General features: G+C 41.6%; 1 protein-coding gene across 5 annotated transcripts in view; it reads left to right on the top strand.

Moving 5' to 3' along the window:
• Positions 1-1,956: 1,956 nt before the first annotated feature.
• The window catches only part of PTPRK (protein tyrosine phosphatase receptor type K), a 602,016-nt gene continuing 579,438 nt past the window's right edge, over positions 1,957-24,534 (top strand). For 3 of the 5 annotated variants that reach the window (XM_043888550.1, XM_043888549.1, XM_043888553.1), the window contains exon 1: positions 2,070-2,300. In XM_043888550.1, the coding sequence (XP_043744485.1) occupies positions 2,204-2,300 (97 nt within the window). In that variant the 5' untranslated portion in view covers positions 2,070-2,203. Of the gene's footprint in view, positions 2,301-24,534 lie in introns of all 5 variants that reach the window. The other 2 variants (XM_043888551.1, XM_043888552.1) reach the window with 2 other exon arrangements.

Genomic DNA, 24,534 nt, shown 5'->3' with positions numbered 1-24,534 from the left:
AAGCTTTCTGTGTGTTTAAACAAACCTATCAAGTCATGAACTTCCTTCATCTTTCTTTCATGAATAGAAGAAGAGATTAATTAGTATATGGATGGTGGTGGTGCTGGGACATTTGTTTTTCCTGAGACACATTGCTGCTAAGTTTCACAAAGTTCTGCTAAGTCCTTTAAAAGAAAAATGTATGTCCTTTAGTTTTTTGTTACCTAATATTCAGGAATATTCTTCAATAAAAGTAATAGGAACATTGATGTGCTAAGAGTTATAGGTTGATGACTTAAAAAATATACATTGCACCCTAAAGAAGAATGAGCTTAATGCTGAATTGAATTGACAAGGGTCAATGTGTCAAGAAGCCAGCTATAAGATGCCCAATTATGTTTAATCAAGCATCTATCGTTATCAAATTTTTAAAGAAGTATTTTTCTTGCTGATATATTTTCCTTGCTTTATATGTATATAAAATGAGCTCTATCATAAGTTTGGTCTTTAATAGAAGAGAAGAGAGAAGTGAGCGTGCTCAGTCCTGTCTGACTCTGCAGTCCCTGTAGCCCGCCAAGCTTCTTTGTCCATGGAATTTTCCAGGTAAGAATACTGGAACAGGTTGCCATTTCCTTCTTCCAGGACTCTGCCCAACACAGGGTTGGAATCTGTGTCTCTTGAGTCTCCTGAATTGGAAGGTGGATTCTTTACCACTTTGGGGGGTGGGGGAGAAGGAGGGTCTTTAATTGCAGAGGGTCTTTAATTGCATATACTTAATCTGAATAAAGGAATATGTGTCCTGGCAAATTGTGTGAATGTTATATTAAATTGAACGTCACACTGTCTTGATTTACAAAAGCTAAAGATGTCTAAGGAACTGACAGATGTCAATCAACAGATTCCATTGTTCTAGGAATTGTATATATGATATCAAAATTCTGAATAAAAATTGTTTCTTCAATTGTGACATCTATTTTATTTGCTATTTTACAAAAATGAATAAAGTATACTCTATTCAGTCTTTTCATAGAAGCAAGTAAGTGTGGCATATGGTGAAACCACTTCAAGCTGCTGAAGAAGCAGCAAACTGTAAAATACTTTACTGTCATAATAAAGCATTATTTTCCTGCGTACGAAATCATTCGTTGCTGTTTTCATTGTCCGCATTAAGTTCTTTCGTGAAATACTTAACGTCTTAAATAGTTCTTAGATATTAAAAACCAAACAGAAACCATTTCCCACTCCAGCAGACCCTGTGAAAGGCAAGGATAATAAGCCTTGCAGTTCTTAGGTTCTTCCAGAGGGAAGAAGTGGAAAGAGGCCGAAGGTTTCAGAAGTATAAGCAAAGTCAGTGAAGCAGAGAGTAAATCCAAATATTCGGCAAATGATAAACCAGAAAAAAAGACACCCCAGCTGTTCACATTGGAAAGTTACTGAACGTTTATTTTGGTTCAAGTTTTATTTTTATATGAGGAAGGAACGATAAGTTTTCTGCGGGGGTGGGGTGTCTTATTCCTTACGACATCAATAGGGAACAGAGTTTGCGATGCAGGTGGGTGTTTTCCTCTGGGCGCTTGCACACTCGTCCTTCTTTCGCCGGCCTCCGCTGCGCCGGGACCTTCGTCTTGGGGACGGAACCCCGAGATACCTCTGCGTGGGCGACGGGGTGTCTCTGCGCTCGCCCCCTGGGGCTCGGCCACACTGCTGACCCAACTCTCGCTTCTCAAACTGCAATTGCTGTAACAGGGCAGCCAACGGCGCGGGCCCCCTTTCCCGCCAGCTACCCGCGAGCGGCGGCGGGCGGCCGGGCTCGGGCGGCGAACAAAGGCGGCGCGGAGCGCGGGGCGCGCGGCCGGGCTTGGCGCGTGTCTCTCCGGCAGGAGGCGGCGGCGGCGCCGCGCCCGAGCCTGCATTCCTCCGAAGCGCCCGGAGCCCGCGGGGCGACGTCACCCCCGGCTCCGCCCCCGTCCCTCCCCGAGCAAAGTAACTCTTGGCGAACGGGAGCAGCCTCTGCCGAGCATGGAGAGCAGCCGCCGCGGCCGGCCGGCGGCGCGGGCGCCCCAGAGGTAGTAGGCTCCCGCCGAGCAGGAAAAAGTGCGGGCGCGCGGCTGTCCACTCCCCGCGCTCACCCCGCCAGGCCCGGCCGGCCCCTCAGCGGTGGATTTCGCTGCGAGCCTCCCGGCAGCTCTTTGCAGAGCGGCTTGAAACTTCTCCCAAAGTCGACATGGATGCGGCGGCCGCGGCGCTGGCCGCTTTTGTGGCGCTCTTGCTCCTCTCCCCCTGGCCGCTCCTGGGGTCGGCCCAAGGCCAGTTCTCCGCAGGTGAGTGGCCGAGGGGGCGTGCGGAGCCCGGATTGGGGCCCCCGACCTGGGGCTTGCCCGGGGAGCGATCGGGCTCCTCTCCAGGACCGGTGGGCAAAGGTTTGGGGGGAAGCTTTCGCGCCCCCCGGGGGGCGGGGGAACGGGCAGACGGAGAGAGGTCCCCCGACTTTGTGCCAGGTGGGACGCGGGGCGCCCAAGTGGGCGCCGTGGCGCAGGTAACTTTCCTCGTTGCGCTCCATTGTTCCCGGCGGAGGCTCGCCCCGGGCGCAGGCGGGCCGGGCGCTGCGGGAGTGAGGGCGGCGGTGCTTTTCTTGGGAAACCCGGAGGCTCGGCGTCCGGCGCTGGCTGCATCGCGCGGGGGAAGAGAGAAAGAAAAAGTAGTTAACGACTCTGGGGGAAGGCTACTCTGTTGCTCCTGGTGCGGGCTTGTAGCTCTCCGCTGTTAGAACATATGAAAAAAAAAAATGTTTTTTTCCCCCTCGGGAAGCCATTGTCAGAAAGGTGGAGACTCGAAGGGACCGACCTCGGCGCGCTTTGCCAGGTGCTTTTTGTCCCGGGAATAACCTCCCCTGACTATTGTCTAACTACTTCCCCGTCCCTCCCCCAGTCCTCTCGGTCTCTAGCGCCGGCTGCTCGTTGGGCTAGGGCGCCGCGCGGAGCAGGTTCCATGTGTGTGTTGGCAGAGCCTGGAGGATGTTTTGAAACACGATTCTGAGGATCCACACCGAGCGGTTCTGGGCAGCGAGGTCTGGGCGCCGGGTCGGGGAAGCCTGACCCGCGGGGCTGGGAGCCCGTTCCTCCCGCAGAGCCACCGCGAAGCTGGCGCAGCTCCTCCCGGAGCCGGCCTGCCTGCTGGGGGCTGTGAACGACTGCCGCCCGCCGCCAAGAGAACCCCAGGGGAGGCATGCAGTGAGGTCTCGCCAGTTAGCCCTTTGGGGTTCTAGTGGGTTCTAGTAAAACCACTTCGACAAGTGCGTGAAACCCCGTTTCGCCCAGTCTCGTCCTCCGTTCCCTGCCAGTTTTGTCATCCTTCCAGTCGGTGGCTTCTTTCGTTCTCTCCTCTGGGGGCTCTGAAGTTTCACCAGGTGGACGCTGGGGAGCAGGCTCCCGGGCGATCGTCTGCCTCCCGCCGGTCCAGACAACTTTTCTGGCCAGTCCGCCCTGCTCAGCTTGGCTGGCGAGCGTCTGGCTGCCTTGGTTCTCGGTGCAGATGGAGACGCAGAGGTGGCCGAGGGGAGCTGCAGAAGACGCGGGAAGCGGCAGCCGCGCTCCGGGCTGAGGCCATGGGACGCGGGGAACGGACGAACTTTGCACTGTCGGTTTCTCTCGTTGTTGTGGCTGCCTGGTTTCCTGGAAATAAACCCAGATTGTTGATTTCCGGAGTAATGTTTATTTCCCTTGCGTCCTCTTTCCCCCCTCCCGCCCCCTTTTAGAACTCTATAAAAGGAGTTGGACAACAGATTCAGATGGCAGCCTGTGATGTGTACTCAGGCAGATTATGAAATGCAGCGAGTACAGGGAAAGTTATGTATACAGGTGGTGTTTGCCGAGGACTACAGCTCTGTGCAATGAGTGAACCGATGGCTTAATTTTAATTCTTTCTGGAGTAAGCATTAGTGCAAGCGTCTCGACAGGTAGTGCTGGCTAGTATTGGAAGCGTGCTTGATGTAAGACGTTGTATGCAGGCAAGTTGGAAGTGGGTATTGATTTCGGCAGTGTTGTCAGTGCACGCAGAGCTTACCCTTGAAAAGGCGTGTAGTTAATTGAAAGTTGGAATTCTACCAGTTGCATGATGAAACGTACATGTATTCCAAATTTGCAACTAGTTTCAACAGCTGATGGATGTGTTTTTGTCAGTGAAGAAACTTTCCCATTTTCTCCTTTCATATGTTGTTTACTCTTTACTGACCAAATAAATATTAAATATCCTCCAGCAGAATGTATAGATGAGCTTTTCTGATCCCTGGAGTTCAGGTATCTCTAATGAACAGTTGTGTTCTTAGACGTCCAGTGCTAAGTAATTTAAATAAGCCTGGCTTTTCTTTATTGACAAAGCAAAACATTTGACTTTATATTTAAGTAAAAGAATGTGCAATCCTAGTAAATGCAATTCTGGCAGGATTATATCTCAAAATTTTGCCATTCAGGATTTGTCTATATGCCCAGAAAAGAATGCCTTTTAGTCCCAGAGTTCAGATTGTGGATCTGCCTTTCTCCATAAATTAAAAATTTGTTTTTAAAAAAATTTCTATTTTCTGCCTCTCCTAAGTCATTTGTTATTCCACTATCATCAGATTTTATGGCAATCAGATTTGTTGCAAAAACATAGAGTCAGAGATTGGAAATGTATTCTTTGTTGCCTTTTTCCCTTACATTCTACTTTAAATGATGAGCTTTTATTTCATTCAAGAAATTTAAATAAAAGTGCTTTGAAAGTATAAAACAAATACATGTTCAGAATTGTAAACTATCCTGTTAAATGTAGTTTAAAAATCACACTCTTTAGGCCAGTTTCCACTTTTAGATATTATCATATGGTTCCTAATGTAGTGATAAACTTCAAAAGCAAAATTTGAAAGACTACAGACCCTTAGATCTTTGATATAGCGTATGCTCAATCTGATCTGCTTTGTTTAGGCCACAGTTTTAGGAATATTTTCATCATTTGTGACTTTTTCCTTAGCTTTTGGAGTTAAGGTGTAAAAATGCTATGTGGTGACCCTCTTGAAAATCTAAACTTCTAGAGCTTCCTGTAAATCTCAACTTGTGTTCTTTCAGTTTGATCACTCTCTTAAAACAGCACCTTAAAATTGTCATATCTGTGTTATATCTGGGGAAATTGAGGCATGGAAGCCCAAAAAATATACTGAAGTTTATTCATTGAGTGTATAGGTGTTATTTCTTGATATCACAATGTAAGAACGTTTTTTGTATTAGGACTCAGATGGCTGACAAAACCAGTCACAGATGAGGTAACTGGAGACTCAGCTTTCTCATCTGCAAAATGGGGATAATGATACCTGTTCCGACCTTTCCACATGGTTTTTACGAGAATGGGGTAAAATAATTTATGTGAGCTGGCCCTGTACATTGTCAAGTTTCATGTAGCTATCTGGGGTGTAATCATCATATATTAAGGTAGCTAACTGCCTTGACTTCAATCTTTTCTTGCTCCCTCATTCTCTTTCGTAAGTTCAGGATTGTGTGTGTGTGTGTGTGTGTGTGTGTGTGTGTGTGTGTGTGTGTGTGTGTGTGTGTGTGTGTGTGTATGTGTGTGTTTCACTCGGCCAGTCATTCATTTTAATTGCTGTTGAACATAAAACATCCTAGATTGGCCAATCCTTAATTTTATCAGCACAGTGAGTGAAATTATCTTTTATTTATTTATTTTGAACTTACCTCCTGTAAATCCTTACTTGAGTTGAACCTGTAGAAGAGTCAGAATTAACATTCATAGCATTCCAACTATAGAAGAAATTTATTTTTAGTCAGTTTCTTTAACTGTCTGTTTACCTATTGGCTATTCAGCCTGTTCATCTCAGTGGGAGAAAAATGTGGCTTTTTAGATGCAGTCTTATCAGTGACCTAGAGAGGGACTGTTGTCTCTCTAGTGTGATGCGAGCCTGAAAATGCAACTCCAGAGCCTGCCTTGGGTATAGTCCTGGCATGTCACACTGGAAGTGTTTACTCACTTGATCCCTTAGAACCTTGCAACTAATCTAAGCAGAGCCACTTTCTCAGTGTCTCATTCCTTGCTGTTCCGTACGTGAGTTAAATTTCTCTTATACTTAATGTCTGTACTGGCAAGATACATTAGAGACAGCTTTTTAAAGGGTTGCCTCTCAGTTTTCTGGTTTTGATTGGCCAGAATCTCACGATCCCTCACTTATTAAAACTCCAGGTTCTAAACTATTAATAATATGTAACCATACATTTCTGGGACTGGTTTTTCTTTCACTAGTCTCCATATATCTGATTCTGTTGATTTTTCCTAGATTGCAAGATGTCATTTTGTGTCTGGCCAATCCAGACGGGAAGAGGCAGGTCTGGCTGCTCTTTGGGCTTTGGCATATGTGCTCCTGACAGCTCTTCTCTTTATGTTCATAAATATGAATTTGAAAAATAAATCAACCCCTCTGCCACTCTACCCCTCTCCCACGCTTCTTGCCCCTCCCCTCTAGTAACAACAAAGCCCACATGCACGTCTGCAAAATCACAGCCTTTTTGTTTTCACCACATGTCTTTTGGTGCTGATCCTGTTCTTAAAAACTGGAACTGTGACTCAACCATTACCCGGAGCAAACACCAGTCCTCCTACCTGATCTCATATTTCAGGCAGTGATGGTTAACTACCTGTTTTTATGGCCTTTAACAAACATTTAATTTATGTGATATGGCCCTGTATAGAGAAAGTAGGTTGTTGCTTTCTAATGCTTCTGAAGTGCTGTGTTCTAGGTCTGCTCAAGCTGGTGGTACAGTGTAAGTCATGCTAAATATGGATCTGCTTCTCTGAGGCATGGAAAATGCTGTCCTCCTCTGCCTGTGCGCTTCTTATTTCTCTTACTTGTTCTTCACCGAGGGCAGGAAGAGGAATACTGGAAGGCTGAGGGCAGGAAACATCAAGGGAGTTTACAGATTGTTCTTAAAGCAAGGAACACTGGGATCTTGTGTGCACTTGTTGATCTTTTATTTAATTTTCTAAAGAAGGGGAAAAAAGCCCTATTTTTTAATTTGTTTACTGGAATCAGCCTTTGCCTTTGTCCAAACACATTCATTTCTTATTCTGTGGATGTGAAAACTTCCCCCTCTGTATTCCTCTCAGACTTTACCCTCTGATCATGTGTCTGTCTTGTGTCCTTTTATCAAATGGTATTTCTTTTTGCCTAAAGAGGTTGTAATTGCTTGTGAACCTTTTTTTTTTTTCTCCCCATCAAAACTCATGCTGTTTGTCATAGTTCTGAATAATGGTATTTTATCAATTCATGATATCTTAAATGAGTATTTGATATCAAAGTAAGTACATCAATCAGGCTAATTTTTATTTCAGTTGAAGTTAGAAATAAGCTTGTAAACCCATGAAATAATCTTTTAATGTTGCAGAGTATTTGTGCTTGTATGTCTCTCAAAGAGAGAGAGACTTTGCGTTCCTTTTTGTAAATGGGGATAGAAAACATTTGAGTACCATACTGCCTGTTATTTTGAGATAAGTGACATATATCTGGGCTATGGAAAACTTTAAAAGTTATGTTTGGATGTGTGATATCAATGAGAACTGTAGAGGTAGATAGTTTACAAAGTTCAAATTTCATCTTAGTGTAAATGTGTTTTTATGAAAAATGCTCTTAAACAAACATAGTTTCACATAAAAAGTTTTATTAGTTCCATGAAAATTCTGATGGGAGGGGTATGTTTATTTTTCTGTAAGTATTCTTATGGGGATTCTTTTGATTTGTTGTTAGTATTTTGGTAATAAAAACTGACCTTACATAATTAAAAAAGTTTTGTGAGGTTTTGCAGATCGTTGAGCTTCTGGGAAACACTGGGCTTGGGATGTAAGGATCACATTGATCCTATTGTGGAACATTGCCATTTCCCCACTTAACTCTGGTTGAATTTTCTGGCATGCTCTTCTGTATGTTGATAATCCATCAAAATTACACGTGGCTTATCGTGTCACTTGCAATTGTTTTAGGAGCAAATTAAGTGGTCTTGAATGAAATAACCCATGTTTCTACTTTATATGATCGTAGACAGAGCTCTGTTAATAAAAATGATGAACAGAGCAGTGCTGACTGAATCCATTTATAGGTGTCATTCTAGGAGTTATTTTCAAAAGAACCCAGATAGAAATAAATTCAAATAAAATAGTGTTATAATTACTGTTTGCATTTATTTTGTTGAGAAAGGTGAAAGATGTAAATATGTACTTATGTATATATGTTCATGCACACACACACAGACACATATCTTAACAATGATAGAACATCATTGTCCAAAGGTTCAAGTGAGAAGGAAACCAAGGGTATCTACAGATGGGATCAAATTCCTATACTTATATTCTAGATAGAGTATATTTTAAAAGAGTTACTTGTTTTTATTTATTTCATTTATGGCCGCGCTGGGTCTTTGTTGCTATGCAAGGGCTTTCTCTAATTGTGGAGAATGGAGGCTTCTCTTTAGTTGGGGTTCATGGGTTTCTCATTGTGTGGCTCTTCTTTTTGTGGAGCACGTGGGCTCAGAAATTGCTGGCTCCTGGGCTCTATAGCAAAGGCCCAGTAGTTGTGGTGCCTGGCCTTAGTTGCTCTGCAGCATGTGGGATCTTTTTGGAAACTGAAGTGAAAGTGAAAGTTGCTCAGTCTCTCAGACTATAGAGTCCATGAAATTCTCTAGGCCAGAATACTGGAGTGGGTAGCCTTTCCCTTCTCCGGGGGATGTTCCCAACCCGCAGATCGAACCCAGGTCTCCCACATCGCAGGTGGATTCTTTACCAGCTGAACCACAAGGGAAGGCCAAGAATACTGGAGTGGGAAGCCTATCCCTTCTCCAGTGGATCCTCCTGGCCCAGGAGTCGAACCAGGGTCTCCCTGCATTGCAGGTGGATTCTTTACCAGCTAAGTTATGAGGGAAGCCCGGGTTCTTTCTGGACCAGAGATCAAACTGATGTCTCCTGCATTGGTAGGTGGATTCTTTACCACTGAACAACCTGGCGAGCCCTAGATTATGTAGAGAACTATTTTTGTCTATTGCATAGATGAAGAAACTGAAATGGAAAATATAGGAACTATGTAATATAGAATAGACTGCCCTATACCATGCTTTAAAGGAGAAACTAAGAAACCTAACTCCAGATTGGTGTCTATTTATATAAACTCTTGCCGATGCAGCCTGCTCCTTAACCAGCTGCTTGCAGGCCATTCTCCAAACCCAGTCCAGGGCAGCAGCTGATGAGCTGCAAAAATTCCCCTAATCCTTGTCGGGTGGTATGGTGACGTGGCAACTGCTTAAGTGGCAGACTGGCAACAGCTTCTTGATATGACTCGACTTAGGTCATTTGACAAATTGAAGAGTAGAGAGAGGAAGACTTTGTAACGTCCTCTCTGCCCATTTAAGGGATGATGGCTGATTGCTTCACGGCCATTGGATTTGTCAGTGGCAAGATGCCCTAGAATATTGCTACCTGAATTACAGTCCATGACCTGGCGGCATCAGCATCACCTGGGAACTCGCAATGATCTTGTGATCACAGAACAGAGCCCACGCCAGACCTACCGATTGAGAATCTGCATTTTAACAGAATCCCCAGGTGATCTGCTTGAACAGTTAGTTTTTGAGAATCCCTGCTCTAAGACAAAGAAAGCTCAGCTTGAAAAGATGTGCCACATGCACTTCACTGTAGAATTGTAAGAGTCCTGTGAAAGGATTAATTACAACATGAAATAAATTTCCCTGGAATTATATTTCTGATCAGTATTACTTAATTATAATTTATCACCCAGACACATCAAAACAGCAAAACTATTTAGGTTTTTTGTAAAGAATACTAAGACAATTTTGAAAGAAATATTCCATAAGAGAATAAAAATTAGACTAAATAGGTTTGATTATGAATGTATTATATAATATTTGAGGTAAACATATTATCTGAGGAACCAAGCATGATATATGCCAATCATTTTTACATGGCACATTGACATGTTGATATAGAAGATAGTATTACCTCTTTTTTTTTTAAAACCAGTGACTACAGTTTCTTGTTTTATATTTCTCTTTTTCTTCTAAGTGTAATTTAAGGATCTCTGTAATAAGGAGCTCATTTATAGGATAGTCAAATTTAATGAATAGGAGTTAGGTAGAATGCATTAACTATCACTGATATTCTTTTTACTATCTTTTGTGCTCATATTTAAGAACAGAGATTCTTGTCAGTTTTCTCCAGAGAAAAATTATGATGTAATAGACAGTGTATGCTATTCATGTCAAAACACAATTTTACTTGCATTTTATAGCTTGCTTTAGCATTCTTTGAGAAAATGAATTTTCCCAGAAGACCTAATTGCCTTCTTATTAATAAGCCTGTAAGTGTGTTTTGTTATCCATTTACTATTCTAAATGTGTCTACTTTTGCTGGCTGTTTGAACAGTGAAGTCTCTGATTAAATCACAACTGCTCTATTTGTTTTTGCCATTCACAAGTGACTTAGAAAATACTGGCATAATGACGTGGTTATGGCAGAAACTAATGGAAAACAAGATATCTAAATTAATGTTAACCCATGATAGTTGGTTGTATTGTGATATCAGGAGGTGGGGTTTGGCTCAGATTACAGCAGAATTCTTTACGTGTTTGGTACTGTAAGTGAAAGTTTGCTTAACTTTTATTGTTTTAAATACACAAAGTATAGTTGCCAGATTAATGAATAAACCACAAATCAGTGATTGCCACATCTATTTGACTTAGACACTAGTGTTCTATGGAAGAGGTTTAATTGTGGACGGATTAGGTTTAGAGTAGGGCTTGATGATGGAGAGAAACTCTGACAAGTACTCACATGCATCTTGAAGAATTTTAGTCTGAAGTCTCTGATTTGTTACCTTTTCTAGTTGTACACCAAAGTCTAGAGCTTGCCGTTTATACTCATTCTACTTTTATTCTTGTCAGCAAAAGTTAGGTCCATTTATTCCCTCATTCACTGGAGAGGAGAGAACAAAAAGCAGTTGCCAAAACAAAAATAGGAAGAAAGAAAGAAAAAAAACCAATAGGAACTTCCATCTACTGTGTGCCTGCAGCCTGCCAGGCCTTCTGGTCAGTATTTTACATAATTTAAAATCCTCACCATAATCCTTTAAGATTGGAGTCATCTCTGTTTTGCAAACTTCAGCCTAGAAAGATTAAGTATTAACTTGCCTAGGGTGACATTGTGAGAACTTGGAGAGCCAAGATTCATTATTGAATATATACACAGCTGTAACAGTAAGACTTTTTTTTTTTTTTTGTTACTTAGTGGCAGAAAATGCAACCTAGACTGCTTGCAACAAAAGGGGAATTTATTGTCTCTCCTGACATTTCAGGTGGAGCTTTACTTAGGAGTTCATATAATTCTATTGGGATATGATCCTTCTCTGTCTACTCAGTGTAGTTCTGGGGTGTTCTAGAACTTTGGTCTTAGGCTCCCTGCAGAGGTGAGGTGGCTTCAGCAGCTCCCAAATTCTGGTCCATTAGGAATGTGTGAACTATGTGCTGGGCCTCTGAAGGGCCTCTGAGGGTCACTGAAATGGGCTTCAGTCAATCTTATGCCCAGCTCCTGAGGGGAAGTATGTGGATCGGCTTAGTTTACTAGGATTCTGGGCTCAGCCCTAGATCCCCCAAGCAGGTCATGGGAGAAGACTGTGGATCGAACCGTGAGTTGTCAACAGATCGAGGAATAGGTTCTGGAAAAGCAGCCAAACTGCAGAGTGGTTGCTTGAGATGGAATTAAACAAGCTGTGAGCAGAGAAGGCTGAGAGGGGTGCACCTGTATGTACCGTTTGTGATCCTTCTGAGCCGGGGGTGTGAGGAGGTGCTGGGGAAAAGACAGTGGGAGCTCCCTGATCTGGACTCCTAGGTGGTAACATCAGGGAGACATGGTGGCCTAAGCCTTAGCGTCTAAGGGGAAAAGATTGGACAGGAAGAGAAGATAGAGGCAATCTGTTTCTAGCAGATTTGTGTGTTGCAAATCAGCTAGCTATTCATCATTTTGGGAGTGTTTCTTTTTGGTCTTTAAGCCCTATTTTAAAGCATGCATTTTATTATTTTCAGGATTGTATTCTCTTTGCCTTCAGTTCAGTTCAGTCGCTCAGTCGTGTCTTGACTCTTTGCAACCCCAAGAACCGCAGCACACCAGGCCTCCCTGTCCATCACCAACTCCCAGAGTCCACCCAAGCCCATGTCCATTGAGTCGGTGATGCCATCCAACCATCTCATCCTCTGTCGTCCCCTCCTCCTCCTGCCCTCAATCTTTCCCAGCATCAGGGTCTTTTCCAATGAGTTAACTCTTCACATGAGGTGGCCAAAGTATTGGAGTTTCAGCTTCAGCATCAGTCCTTCCAATGAACACCCAGGACTGATTTCCTTTAGGATTGATTGGTTGGATCTCCTTGCAGTCCAAGGGACTCTCAAGAGCCTTCTCCAATACCACAGTTTAAAAGCATCAATTCTTCGGCGCTCAGCCTTCCTCACAGTCCAACTCTCACATCCATACATGACTACTGGAAAAACCATAGCCTTGACCAGACGGACCTTTGTTGACAAAGTAATGTCTCTGTTTTTCAATATGCCATCTAGGTTGGTCATAACTTTCTTTCCAAGGAGTAAGTGTCTTTTAATTTCATGGCTGCAGTCACCATCTGCAGTAATTTTGGAGCCCAGAAAAATAAACTCAGCTACTGTTTCCACTGTTTCCCCATCTGTTTGCCATCCTTTTGCCTTAGTATTGAATAGATCCAACATTAAAATTTGGCAGAACTTGGAGTTAAGTTTTGAGTCAAGTAAAGCTGGCCCTGACTGAGGATCAGGGGCCCAAATGTGACTGTGCCAATTTAGACCAGCGTGCCCTCCCTTCCCTGGCCAGGGCAGCTGGCCTGGTACTTAGGAGTGAAGGCGGTGCTTGTGGAGGAAGCGTATTGATTGCTGTGTGTTCAGCACGAGGTCTACCTTCACACTCCTTTATCTTATCTTAAAGAACTTAATGAATTGTTATTTTCTTCCCTGTCCGTCGGCTGCTTTCTTCATGACTCGTTTTTACCCCTGAGTATATCTTCATCAGGTGTGATAACCGTGACTCTTGTACGGTGAAGTAACACTTTGCCTAACAACCTGGTTGTTTGAAGCAGAGTGCTCTGTAGTCTTGACCCATTTTTGCCCCTTTATCTAAACTCACATTTAGGTACTTAGGAGGTAAATGAGGTGAAAGATTTAGCAGTGATCTGCTTCAGAAAGGACAGGATGCTTTGGGTTCTTTGGAGGTTTATGTACAGAAAATTTTAGTACACAGAGAACTGATTTCTGTAAGACTCTATTCCACTCTTAGCTCTGTCACTTTCTGGCTTTGAGGTTTGGAGTAATTCTTTTCAGTTTGACCTTAATTTTCTTATCAGTAAAATTGGAATATTACAATAAAGTGATTTTATTTGCTTCTCTAGTTACTCAGTAGGACACTTTTAAAGGTAAAATGAATAATATATGTGAAAGTACTTTTCTGATTAGAAAGTACCATAAATTTTTATGGGGGGGAATATAAACTTGGGTAATGAAGACATTATTGTTGTTGAAGGCATAGAATACATGGTGAAAATGGAAATGAAAATAATAATGAAATGAAAACTTTGTATATTTGCATATCTAAATTATTGGTTGCCATCTAAGTTGTTTGCATATCTAAGTTTTGGGAGAAAGTGGAATGGAAAAGAAGTCTGTGAGGTTCTTGTGAACAATGAGAAATTTTGTTATATATCATGAAATTTAGCTGCCAAATTCATTTTCACATATATGTATTTCATATATATGTACAAATTTTACTCTCTAATGCTCCAAAAGACATTTTTTCCCCACTAAATATGTTAATAAAGATTGTGTGTGTGTGTGTGTGCGTGCTCAGCTGTGTCCTACTCTTTGTGACCCCATGGGCTGTAGTCTGCCAGGCTGCTCTGTCCATGGAATTTTCCAGGCAAGAGTTACTGGAGTGGGTTACCATTTCCTCCGCCAGGGACTCTTCCCAACCCGTGGATCGAACATGCGTGTCTTGTGTCTCCTGGGTCTCCTGCATTGCAGGCGGATTGTTCACCCTGCACTATGATTACCCTAATAAAGATTATGTGATTATAAAATAGTTTTACTGATAATTTTCGAACATATGTTTTAAGGACTGTTCTCTTATATAGCAAGTTTGTGTATAGTTTTTCTTTTTGTATATTTTTTTATGAAAAGAGAAAAAATATTCTTGCTCTCTGAGCTGGCTGGCCTAATTGGTGAGAGCATGATTTTAAGGTTTGCATCAATGTATTTATTTAACCACTCCACAGTTCTTTGAGCGTCTACTATGTGTTCATGCCATGGCAGAGGCTGGGTACACCGCTGGGCACAGATATGACTGTCACGACAATTAAGGAGCAGTAGTCTTTGCATAGCTCCACATTTAGCAACTTACGAGTGAAGCTGTGTCTGTTTTGTGACTGACCTTGCCCCTGTGGCTTGGCAAGTCTCAAAGCCGAAGCCTGTCGCTTACAATTTGTGGGTCCACAATGCAGTGTCAGCAGTCTTTCCATATCCTTGACTATACACACAGAAGACCAGAAGGAAGCCTACCAAAGAAGAATTATACAAAGATATTCCACAATGATAGTAATATCCCACCGAGTGGAAATTCCCAGAAGTTGAGTAATTGGAAGTGTAAACAAGTTGGGTAGAGGAGGAAGCATGTTTATTTTTTGGAAGCTCACTTTTTTCCTTTTGGAAGCAGAGGGTTGGGAGATGTCCTCACAGAGGACGGCATATGGAAATATGCCCGCATAACCTCAGCATCGTGCGCAGAGGCTCTGGTTTTTGGCCACAGACTTGTATTGGCCACGACCTGCAGCTGCTTATCAACGGCCCTTGGTGCTGAGTCTAATCTGCCTCCTCTCTGCTGCTTCAGTGGAGCTTTTTGTCCTAAGTAGTGGGCAGCCACTCGGTAGGGGATCTGGAGAGGGAGCCAGGAATCGGGGTGGACCTTGACCATCACCCAGACTGCCCTGCCCCTGCATCCTGGAAGCAGAGCAAATGCTATTCCTGGCTCTTGGGTCAATCATTTTCAAGGGGAGCAACAGTTTTGTTATTTCAATATACCTATTGTCCTACTAGAAAATGGAGATTCCAAAAATCTCTGTTAAATGAGGTACACAGCACTTGTAGTGAGTGAATTATGGAGAAAAGTAATTTTAGAGATGTGTAAACTCTTTTGACGCAAAGTCAAAATTGCCAAATTACAAAGACCCAAGCTTCAGAAATAGACACTTAGGAAACTGTTTTAGTCAAGTCACTAACATTTTATGCCCATTTCATATTTAAGCAAAGGATATTCATTGACTATATAGCATAATATTTAAGATCACCCACTTTGGAACCTGATTGCCTGAGTGTCAATACTGGTTCTAACACTTTCTTGATGGCCCAACCACATTCTTTCAGTTTCCCCGTCTGGTGGGATGATTCAAATACCTGTCTTGGATGTTTCTTTTGAGGAATACTAAGTTAAAGAGCTTAAAAGAATGCCTGGCATACTAAAAAAAAAAAAAAAAAAAATTTCACCTTAGCTTTGTCATCATCATCATCATTTTTTTTGGAGCAGAGAAATGTTATTGCAGGGCCAAGCAAGGGGAATGGGTGGCTTATACCCTAAAACCCCAAACTCCCTGATGCTTTTCAGGGAGAAGTTTTTGTAGGTGTAATTTGGGTGTGTGACTTTCTTTTGATTGGCTTGTGATGAGGTCAGAGGGCAGTGTTCCAGGAATTTTGTGCTCAGCCTTAAGTTGCCATCCTCCATCTTGATTTGGGCCTTAGTTGCAGCTCTCAGGACTTAATGAAGCACAAGTTCTTGATGTCTTGTCACAGAAAGAATTCAATCAGAGACAAAGTGATAGGTAAGAAGTGGTCTTATTTAAAGAGATACACACTCCATAGACAGAATGTGGTCTGCCTCAGAAGGCAAAGGGCTTTGGGAGAAGCACATTCCACAGAGAGAGTGTGTGGGCCAACTCAGAAGGCGAGAAGCCATCATCAGCATTATTACTGAACTGAATTAAACAATGTTTGCAGAATATCCTGACCTGTGCTGTTATCTTTTAAAATTTCTAACTGCATTGTCTTTTACTTCAATATAAAACCAGCAGAGAGTAGATAATAGGATGCCTAAAATAGATCAGCGCATCTGCTGATTAACAAAGACCATAGCAAGCACTATAAAGAATATAATTCAGTGTTTATGAAAACAAGAGAAAAGATACATTGATTCCTAAGAATCAGAATCTTAGGATGAATGACAAAAACAAAAACCAAAACACTATGAAAGTGAGAGGGGAGTTGCGAGCTAGAGTGAATGTGTGAAAGGGATTCAGTTTTTGGTATAAAATACCTAAAATATTCTGTGGAAAATGCATTTAACATTTTTTAGGGAGCTTGGAAACAAACTGTGAAATAGTTTCTAAAGAGATGGGAATACCAGATCACCTTGCCTGCCTCCTGAGAAATCTGTATGCAGCTCAAGAAGCCAACAGTTAGAACAGGGCTTGAACAACAGACTGGTTCCAAATTGGGAAAGGAGTACGTCAAGGCTGTGTATTATCACCCTGTTTATTTAACTTACGTGCAAAGTACATCATGCGAAATGCTGAGCTGGATGAAGCACAAGCTGGAATCAAGACTGCCAGGAGAAATATCAAACCTCAGATATGTAGATGACACCACCCTTATGGCAGAAAGCAAAGAGGAACGAAAGAGCCTCTTGATGAAAATGAGAGAGTGAAAAAGCTGGCTTAAAACTCAACATTCAAAAAATGAAGAATATGGCATCTGGCTCATTATTTCATGGCTAATAGATGGGGAAACAATGGAAACAGTCACAGACTTTATTTTTCTGGGCTCCAAAATCACTGCAGATGGTGACTGCACCCATGAAATTAAAAGGCACTTGCTCCTTGGAAGAAAAGCTATGACCAACCTAGCAGCATATTAAAAAGCAGAGACATTACTTTGCCAACAAAGGACTGTCTAGTCAAAGCTATGGTTTTCCAGTAGTCATGTATGGATGTGAGAGTTGAACTATAAAGAAAGCTGAGTGCTGAAGAACTGATGGTTTTGAACTGTGGTATTGGAAAAGACTCTTGAGAGTCCCTTGGACTGCAAGGAGATCCAACCAGTCAATCCTAAAAGAATTCAGTCCTGGGTGTTCATTGGAAGGACTGATGCTGAAGCTGAAACTCCAATTCTTTGGCCACCTGATACAAAGAACTGACTCACTGGAAAAGACCCTGATGCTGGGAAAGATTGAAGGCAGGAGGAGAAGGGGATGACAGAGGACAGGATGGTTGGATGGCATCACAGACTGAATGGACATGAATTTGAGCAAGCTCCGGGAGTTGGTGATGGACAGGGAAGCCTGGCGTGCTGCAGTCCATGGGGTTTCAAAGAGTCAGACCTGACTGGGTGACTGAACTGACTGAGGGAACTTGCAGGAGTTGGGGAATTTGGGAGCATTTTTTGGTGAAACAGCTTAACTCCTAGAGAGATTCGATCTCAGTTAAGATATGAAAACTCTAATTTGAGAATGAGGCTAAAGTGAGAATTGACGAGAAAGTTGGAGAGTGTGATCTATACCCTCAATAAGTGTCCAATCCAGTGAGACTTGGTGATGTTTTGTCTTGGAGCAGCACTCAGATATGGAAATAAGATCATTAGCACTAAAGAGAGCTAGGGAGGCCCCTTGACTCCTAAAGAATGTTTTCTGCCTAAAGGATATAGAAAAGGCAATCTGTACTGCTTCATTTGCATTTGATGCATGTTAAGTAAATGCATTACTGCCACTTAGAATAGTCATTTACCTATGGATTTTAGATAGCATTTTTTGTTTTCTTTTGTTGATGTTTAGTTCTCCTTTGCCTAAGTAGTTTAAAATCTATTTAAACCCCTAGGCTTTTTCAAGCCCTTGTCCGCAGGGTTAAGGCCTTTTAGAGTCCTGTTGTACAGAGTATGGGGATCCTTGAAATTTTCTCAACTGTTAGCTCATTTGCAGAATTGCCTTTTGGCTGGTCAGTGCAGAGGAAAGCCTTCTAAACTTGAGCAGGGATTTCACATCCAGTTTAAGCTTTGGATCTCGTTCTCTTTCACCTTATTCTAGCTTTAATTGAAATAAACTTCCCTTTTCCATGGGTTATACCTGTGAAAATATTTGTTCTACAGATATAATTAAACATTCTTCTCAACTCTCAGAGAAGCTGTTTGTACTGCAGGGTTGAATCTTGCAGAAATAAGTGTTCATGTAGATATAATAATAATGCACTTTTTTTGTCCTGACTGGGTGCTTCTGCTGACGTGGGTCTTTGTGATTCTGGCGGCAGCAGGTATCTTCATAAGCTCCTCTCCATTTACAAAATAAGTTTTTTGAGATGTTGTCATTTTGCTGCACTGTTTGACCAGGTTCATGTCTTAATAAAAGGGAACTTTAGAAAACAAGCTTTTATAGCACATGCAATCTTAAATACAGATCCATTCAACAAAGGGGATGTGTACCTTGACTGTCCTCTGCTCCAAAATCATAACTGGGTCACTTGGAAAGCAGATTGATCCTTATATATTTCACAACAAACATATAAGGGTATTCAATCAGAAAAAGATTAATAATAGAGAATGGCAGAACCATGTATAGTAGACCATATACTTAAACATATATAGGAGCTATAAGTTTTAGCTAGTGTGGTTCCGACTGTGGCTTCCAGTCTTCTTGCATGAGGGAATTGGACAAACCCATAACCAGGTGCAGATATTTCTTGAAGAACCAGGTGCTCTGACTCCTTGCTCTTAAGGCAAAGTCTCTTGGATTCTGAGTGTAGATTATGTCCTTTTCTAGTCAATTCTTATTAGGAATGCAGATCCTAGGGTAAGTCTGCTTTCAGATACGCTTTCTAGGTTGGTCACAGCTTTTCTTCCAAGGAGCAAACGTCTTTTAATTTCATGGCTTCAGCCACCATCTGCAGTGATTTTGGAGCCCCCCAAAATAAAGTCTCTCACTGTTTGTCCGTTTATTTGCCATGAAGTGATGGGACTGGATGACATGATCTTAGTTTTCTGAATGTTGAGTTTTAAGCCAATTTTTTCACTCTGCTCTTTCACTTTCATCAAGAGGCTCTTTAGTCCTTCTTCACTTTCTGCCATAAGGGTGGTGTTATCTGCATATCTGAGGTCATTGATATTTCTCCGGCAATCTTGATTCCAGCTTGTGCTTCTTTCAGCCCAGCGTTTCTCATGATGTACTCTGCATATAAGTTAAATAAGCAGGGTGACAATATATAGCCTTGATGTACTCCTTTCCCTATTTGGAACCAGTCCGTTTGCCAACAAGGGTCTGTGTAGTCAAAGCTTTGGTTTTTCCAGTAATCATGTATCGATGTGATAGGTGGCCTTTAAAGAAAGCTGAGTGCTGAAGGATTGATGGTTTTGAACTGTGGTGTTGGAGAAGACTCTTGAGAACCCCTTGGACTGCAGGGAGATCCAACCAGTCCTGGGATTTAGTCCTGGGTGTTCATTGGGAGGACTGATGCTGAAGCTGAAACTCCAATACTTTGGCCACCTGATGTGAAGAACTGACTCATTTGAAAAGACCCTGATGCTGGGAAAGATTGAAGGCAGGAGGAGAAGGACGACAGAGGATGAGATGGTTGGATGGCATCACTGAATTGATGGACATGAGTTTGAGTGAGCTCTGGGAGTTGATGATGGACAGGGAAGCCTGGTGTGCTGCAGTCCATGGGGTCGCAAAGAGGTGGACAGGACTGAACAACTGAACTGAACTGAGCAGAGGCCTGGGAATTGCTTGGAGGGCTGTTGGTCACTTCTTAGTGAAGAAAAGTATATAGGGCGGTGCTTTGGACTTCCCACAAGTACATGCTGTTCACTGAGGTATCTATTTAAGATCTTCCCTCTTCTCTGGTCACTTTACTCACAGCTTGGAGTCTGGACAGCAGTAGATAGAAGCACTCTATCCAACCCCATCACTCATTCATAATTACAGCACAAGCTTCCCTGGTTGCCAACATGTTTTAGAAAAGCACGTAATTTTATTGAGTGTCTCATGTTGATTTCAAATATAGTCAAGTAAAGAGGAGGAGAGAAGCGAGTAGCAGGATGTCATATCAGTGTTTATTTTTTCAGGTGCCAATGCCTTGAAAGCAGTGAGAAGTTTCCTTTGAGGTGGAGACTTATAATTGTTGACATCCTCATCTATTGTGCTTGGGATTATAGCCCTACCAAGCGTTGTCTTTCATGTGAGCAGTGTCAAAAAGGATATATCTATTCTGTACGTTATGGCAAGAGACTTAAACTTTAATGACAGCATGTCAAATATAATATCCTCTTGAGGTTGTTAAAATAGGAGATACCAGTCTAAATTATTAGCCCTTTACTTTCAGCAGTACCTTGTTGGGGCAGGCAGCATTTCTGTGTGCACTCATACGATTGATTAAGATCCCTGTTAGGGCCGGTGAGCTAGTGGCCTCTTCATTCACTAAGATGTCTATGGGCAGAACTTGTATCAGTTCTTTCCTGTTAATTTGGTCAAGTTCACCAAGCATTTAGTACCTGTCCATTTTGTGTCCGTCAGTGTTTTTAAACCAGGGGGCAAAAAGATGAAAAAGTTGACTACTCAAGGATCTAGAGAAGTGAAAGTGAAAGTCACTCAGTTGTGTCTGACTCTTTCCAACCCTATGGACTCTACAGTCCATGAAATTCTTTAGGTCAGAATACTGGAGTGAGAGCCATCCTCTTCTCCAGGAGATCTTCCCAACCCAGGGATTGAACCCAGATCTCCCACATTGCAGGTGGATTCTTTACCATCTGGGCCACCAGGGAAGCCTAAGAATACTGGAGTGGATAGCCTGTCCCTTCTCCAGGGGATCTTCCTGACCCAGGAATTGAACCAGGGTCTCCTGCATTGCAGGTGGATTCTTTACCAGCTGAGCCACCAGGAAAGCCCTTAAGGTATAATTCAGAGTAGGGGATACAGTGAGAGATAGACAAGGGGAAAGGATAGTCACTTACTCTTGGGGTGACTAGTTAGATCTTTCTGGATCAGAATGACAACCATGGCAAAATTCCCCAAAATGAGCACAGAGTGCTCATGGAAAAATGGGGAAGTAGTGGTGTTGATTGTAAATGTTTAACCATCATCTCCCCCCCCCCCCACCCCCAGCCAAAAAAAAGAAAAGAACCCACCAAAGTTACAATTTTAGCATTTGCCAGTTTCCACCTTGTATCGTCCCCACTGTGGCAGATTTCAAATACTAATACGATGTTACAGACACAGAGTTGGGAAGAGGTGCGTGGTAGCATAGCAGTTGCACCATAGAGATACAGGAGAAAGAAATACCCTTAAAAGATAAATATGGTACTAATATGGTACTAAGATAAATATGGTAATAATAGTAAAGTATAGTAAAATAATTAGGAGGTGAAAAGTTTTAATACTTCTGTTTTAAATATAATTTATTCAAATGTAAGTTTTTATGATTTAATTTTAAATGGCTGTAAGGAACAACTGGCTTGCAAACTTGCTGAAAACTTGAACTGTTAAGAACTGGTATGGGCTTGCTCCAGCCTACTGCTGAGCACGTTATAATCTTGGATATTGGTCTGAGGGACACAGCGAGTGATCCTTATTAATTATGGGGCCTTTATAGAACACTCGTTCCAAACAACATAATTCAATTTTTCATGTTATTTTTTAAAAATTTTTAATTGGTGCATAATTGCTTAATGATGTTGTGTTGGTTTCTGTTGTACAATGTCATGAATCAGCCACCTGAAAGTGTTAGACACTCAGTCACGTCCGACTCTTTGTGACCCCATGGACTGTAACCAGCCAGGCTCCTCTGTCCATGGAATTTTCCAGGCAAGAATACATGTATCCCCTCTTTCTTGAGCCTCCCTCCCCACCCCCCATCCCATCCCTCTAGGTCGTCACAGAGCACCGGGCTGAGTTCCCTGTGTGACGTAGCAGCTTCCCACTAGCGAGCTGTTTAAGATGTGGTCACGTATATATGTCGGTGCTATCCTCCCAGTCCATCTCACACCCTTCTTCCCCTGCTGTGCCCGCACGTCCGTTCTCCACATGCATCCCTATTCCTTCTCTGCACACAGCTTCATCAGTATCACTTGTCTATATTCCATATATATGCGTTAATTTGTGATATTTGTTTTTCTCTTTCCCAAACTAGAATTTAGTGTGAGAAAGACCAGTCCATCTTGAAACCCTTTTAGTGAGGATTTGGTTATCAACAAGGTTTAGGTTCATCAATATAAAGTGCTCATGTCAGAGGCTTTGGAATGTCCAATGTGGAGCCTAATTTCAGGAAGAGTCCTGAGAAGACTGTGTTTCTGCGTAAATCACGTGTGCTCGATGTCCAGGGTACACGTCTTTAGTGGTAGGTGTTGGTGTCAGTTCAGACTCTCCTGAAGAGACTGTTAGAGCCCTGCTCATCTACTTAAAGAGTGAGCTTTTCACTGCCTTTGAATTATGTACATTTTCATGCTAAGCACAATCTTTTCCAGAATATTACACAGTAGGTGGTGGGTTTCCAGCCACTATGGCTTGGAAATTATTATATAATCCTGGTAATAACACACTGCTTGTGGCCTCTCCAGCATTTGTGTTACTCAGAAATATTTGGAGAATAAATGTCAGTGACCGTGAATGGATTTGTATCACATTCTGCTAAACATTGTTGCTTTGGTGAATTCTTTTCTAATGTATATGAAATTAACATCTACAAAATCTATCTTTTTATTTAAAATATCTATCTGTTAATTTATTTGAGGTCTTTGTTTAATGATCTTTTGTTATTATTTTCTTTTGAATTATACAGTTTAGCTTAAGTTACTTTTCTGGTTCTTTGATTTAAACAGTTTTTCATTAAATTAATCTCTACCAGTGTTGCACAAATGCAGTGTTTTAACACATGCTCTTTTATATTTATTTCTATAAGCAAGAATATTCCATGTTCTAAAAAATGTCCCCTAGGTTAATCCTGCTAAATGAAAATTCCTGCGCATTCCTGTATGCCTTTGTTAGGCCCTGCCCACAATGAATTTAGTGTTTAAAAGTAAGATATGCATATTTTAGAGTACATTGCAAGATATTTTTTATGAAATTGGCAGATCCTGAATATATTGTGTGTGTATGTATATATATATATATATATTTTTTTTTTTTTTCTTTTGGTGGGACACTGTGTATGTTTGTATGTATGTGAGTTTTCATTGAGTTTTGTAATATATAGCAAAGTACCAACAGTGCCCAAGTGACTTATTTTGGCAAAATTGATTTCTCTCTGTACATCTTATATAAAATCTTTCATCTCATATCTGGGGAAAATCTATCTTCCCCCATATAGGACAATTTCAAGAACTTGGAAGCATTCCAAACTTAACAATTTGAAACTAATAACAAAATTCTTCCAGAGTCTGTTCAGAAGAAAATACAGATTTTAATTCTTCTCAATTAGTAGTCTCTCATTCTTGAATAAACAAAGTGAGAAAAGAGACAAGTGTTATTCAGTGTTATAAATGTGTACAGGTATACCTCAGATATCAGTTTGCTTCCAAACCTCTGCAATAAACTGAACAGTGAAATAGAGAATCACATGAATTTTTTTGTTATTGAGCATATGAAAGTTATGTTTATACTATACTGGAGTCTATTAAGTATGCAGTAGCAGCATGTCTAAAAAAACAGTGTACATGCCTTAATTAACAGATATTTGATTGCTAAAAAATTCTGATCATCTTCTGAACCTTCAGTGAGCTATAGTAGTAACATCAAAGATCGCTGATCCCAGATCATCATACATATAATAATAATGATAAAAAACTGGAAATATTATGAGAATTACCAAAATGTGACACAGTGGCATGAAGTAAGTAAATACTGTTGGAAAAATGGCACTGAAAGATTTGCTCAATACAGCATTGTCACAAACCTTCAGGTTGTGAAAAAAAAAAAAACACCTCAATATCTGACAAGTACAGTAAAGTGCAGTAAAATAAGTTGTGCCTACAGTACATAATTGAAACTTTGTTTTTCACACTTACAGGGTCATAGAAAAGAGGCATATGTTAATATAAACTCCCAGGGATTTACTTTATAAAATCAATTTATGCTGTGTGACCTGGGATCAGTAGACTTTAAACTCAATCTCTTATCTTTATGCCTAGAATGCTCTAGCAATTAATTGTTATTCACAAAGATGACTGACTTAGCTGTATAATCAAAGATTTAATTATGCTAGATATATTGCAATTCAGAAGGTTGGAAAGCTTACCACTAGTGGTCACGGTGATTCACAGTGATTAAAATTAAAGACTCCCTCCCCTCCTAATTCTGAGTTAACTATATGATTGTATAACTTGGGACAACTCATTTTACAGCATCTGTTTTTGAGAGACAACTTCCACTTTG

The sequence above is a fragment of the Cervus elaphus genome, chromosome 26, assembly GCF_910594005.1.
Source record: "Cervus elaphus chromosome 26, mCerEla1.1, whole genome shotgun sequence".
Classification (NCBI taxonomy): domain Eukaryota; kingdom Metazoa; phylum Chordata; class Mammalia; order Artiodactyla; family Cervidae; genus Cervus; species Cervus elaphus.
Note: the sequence above shows the minus strand (reverse complement) of the source record. Positions and strands in the feature narration are given on the sequence as shown.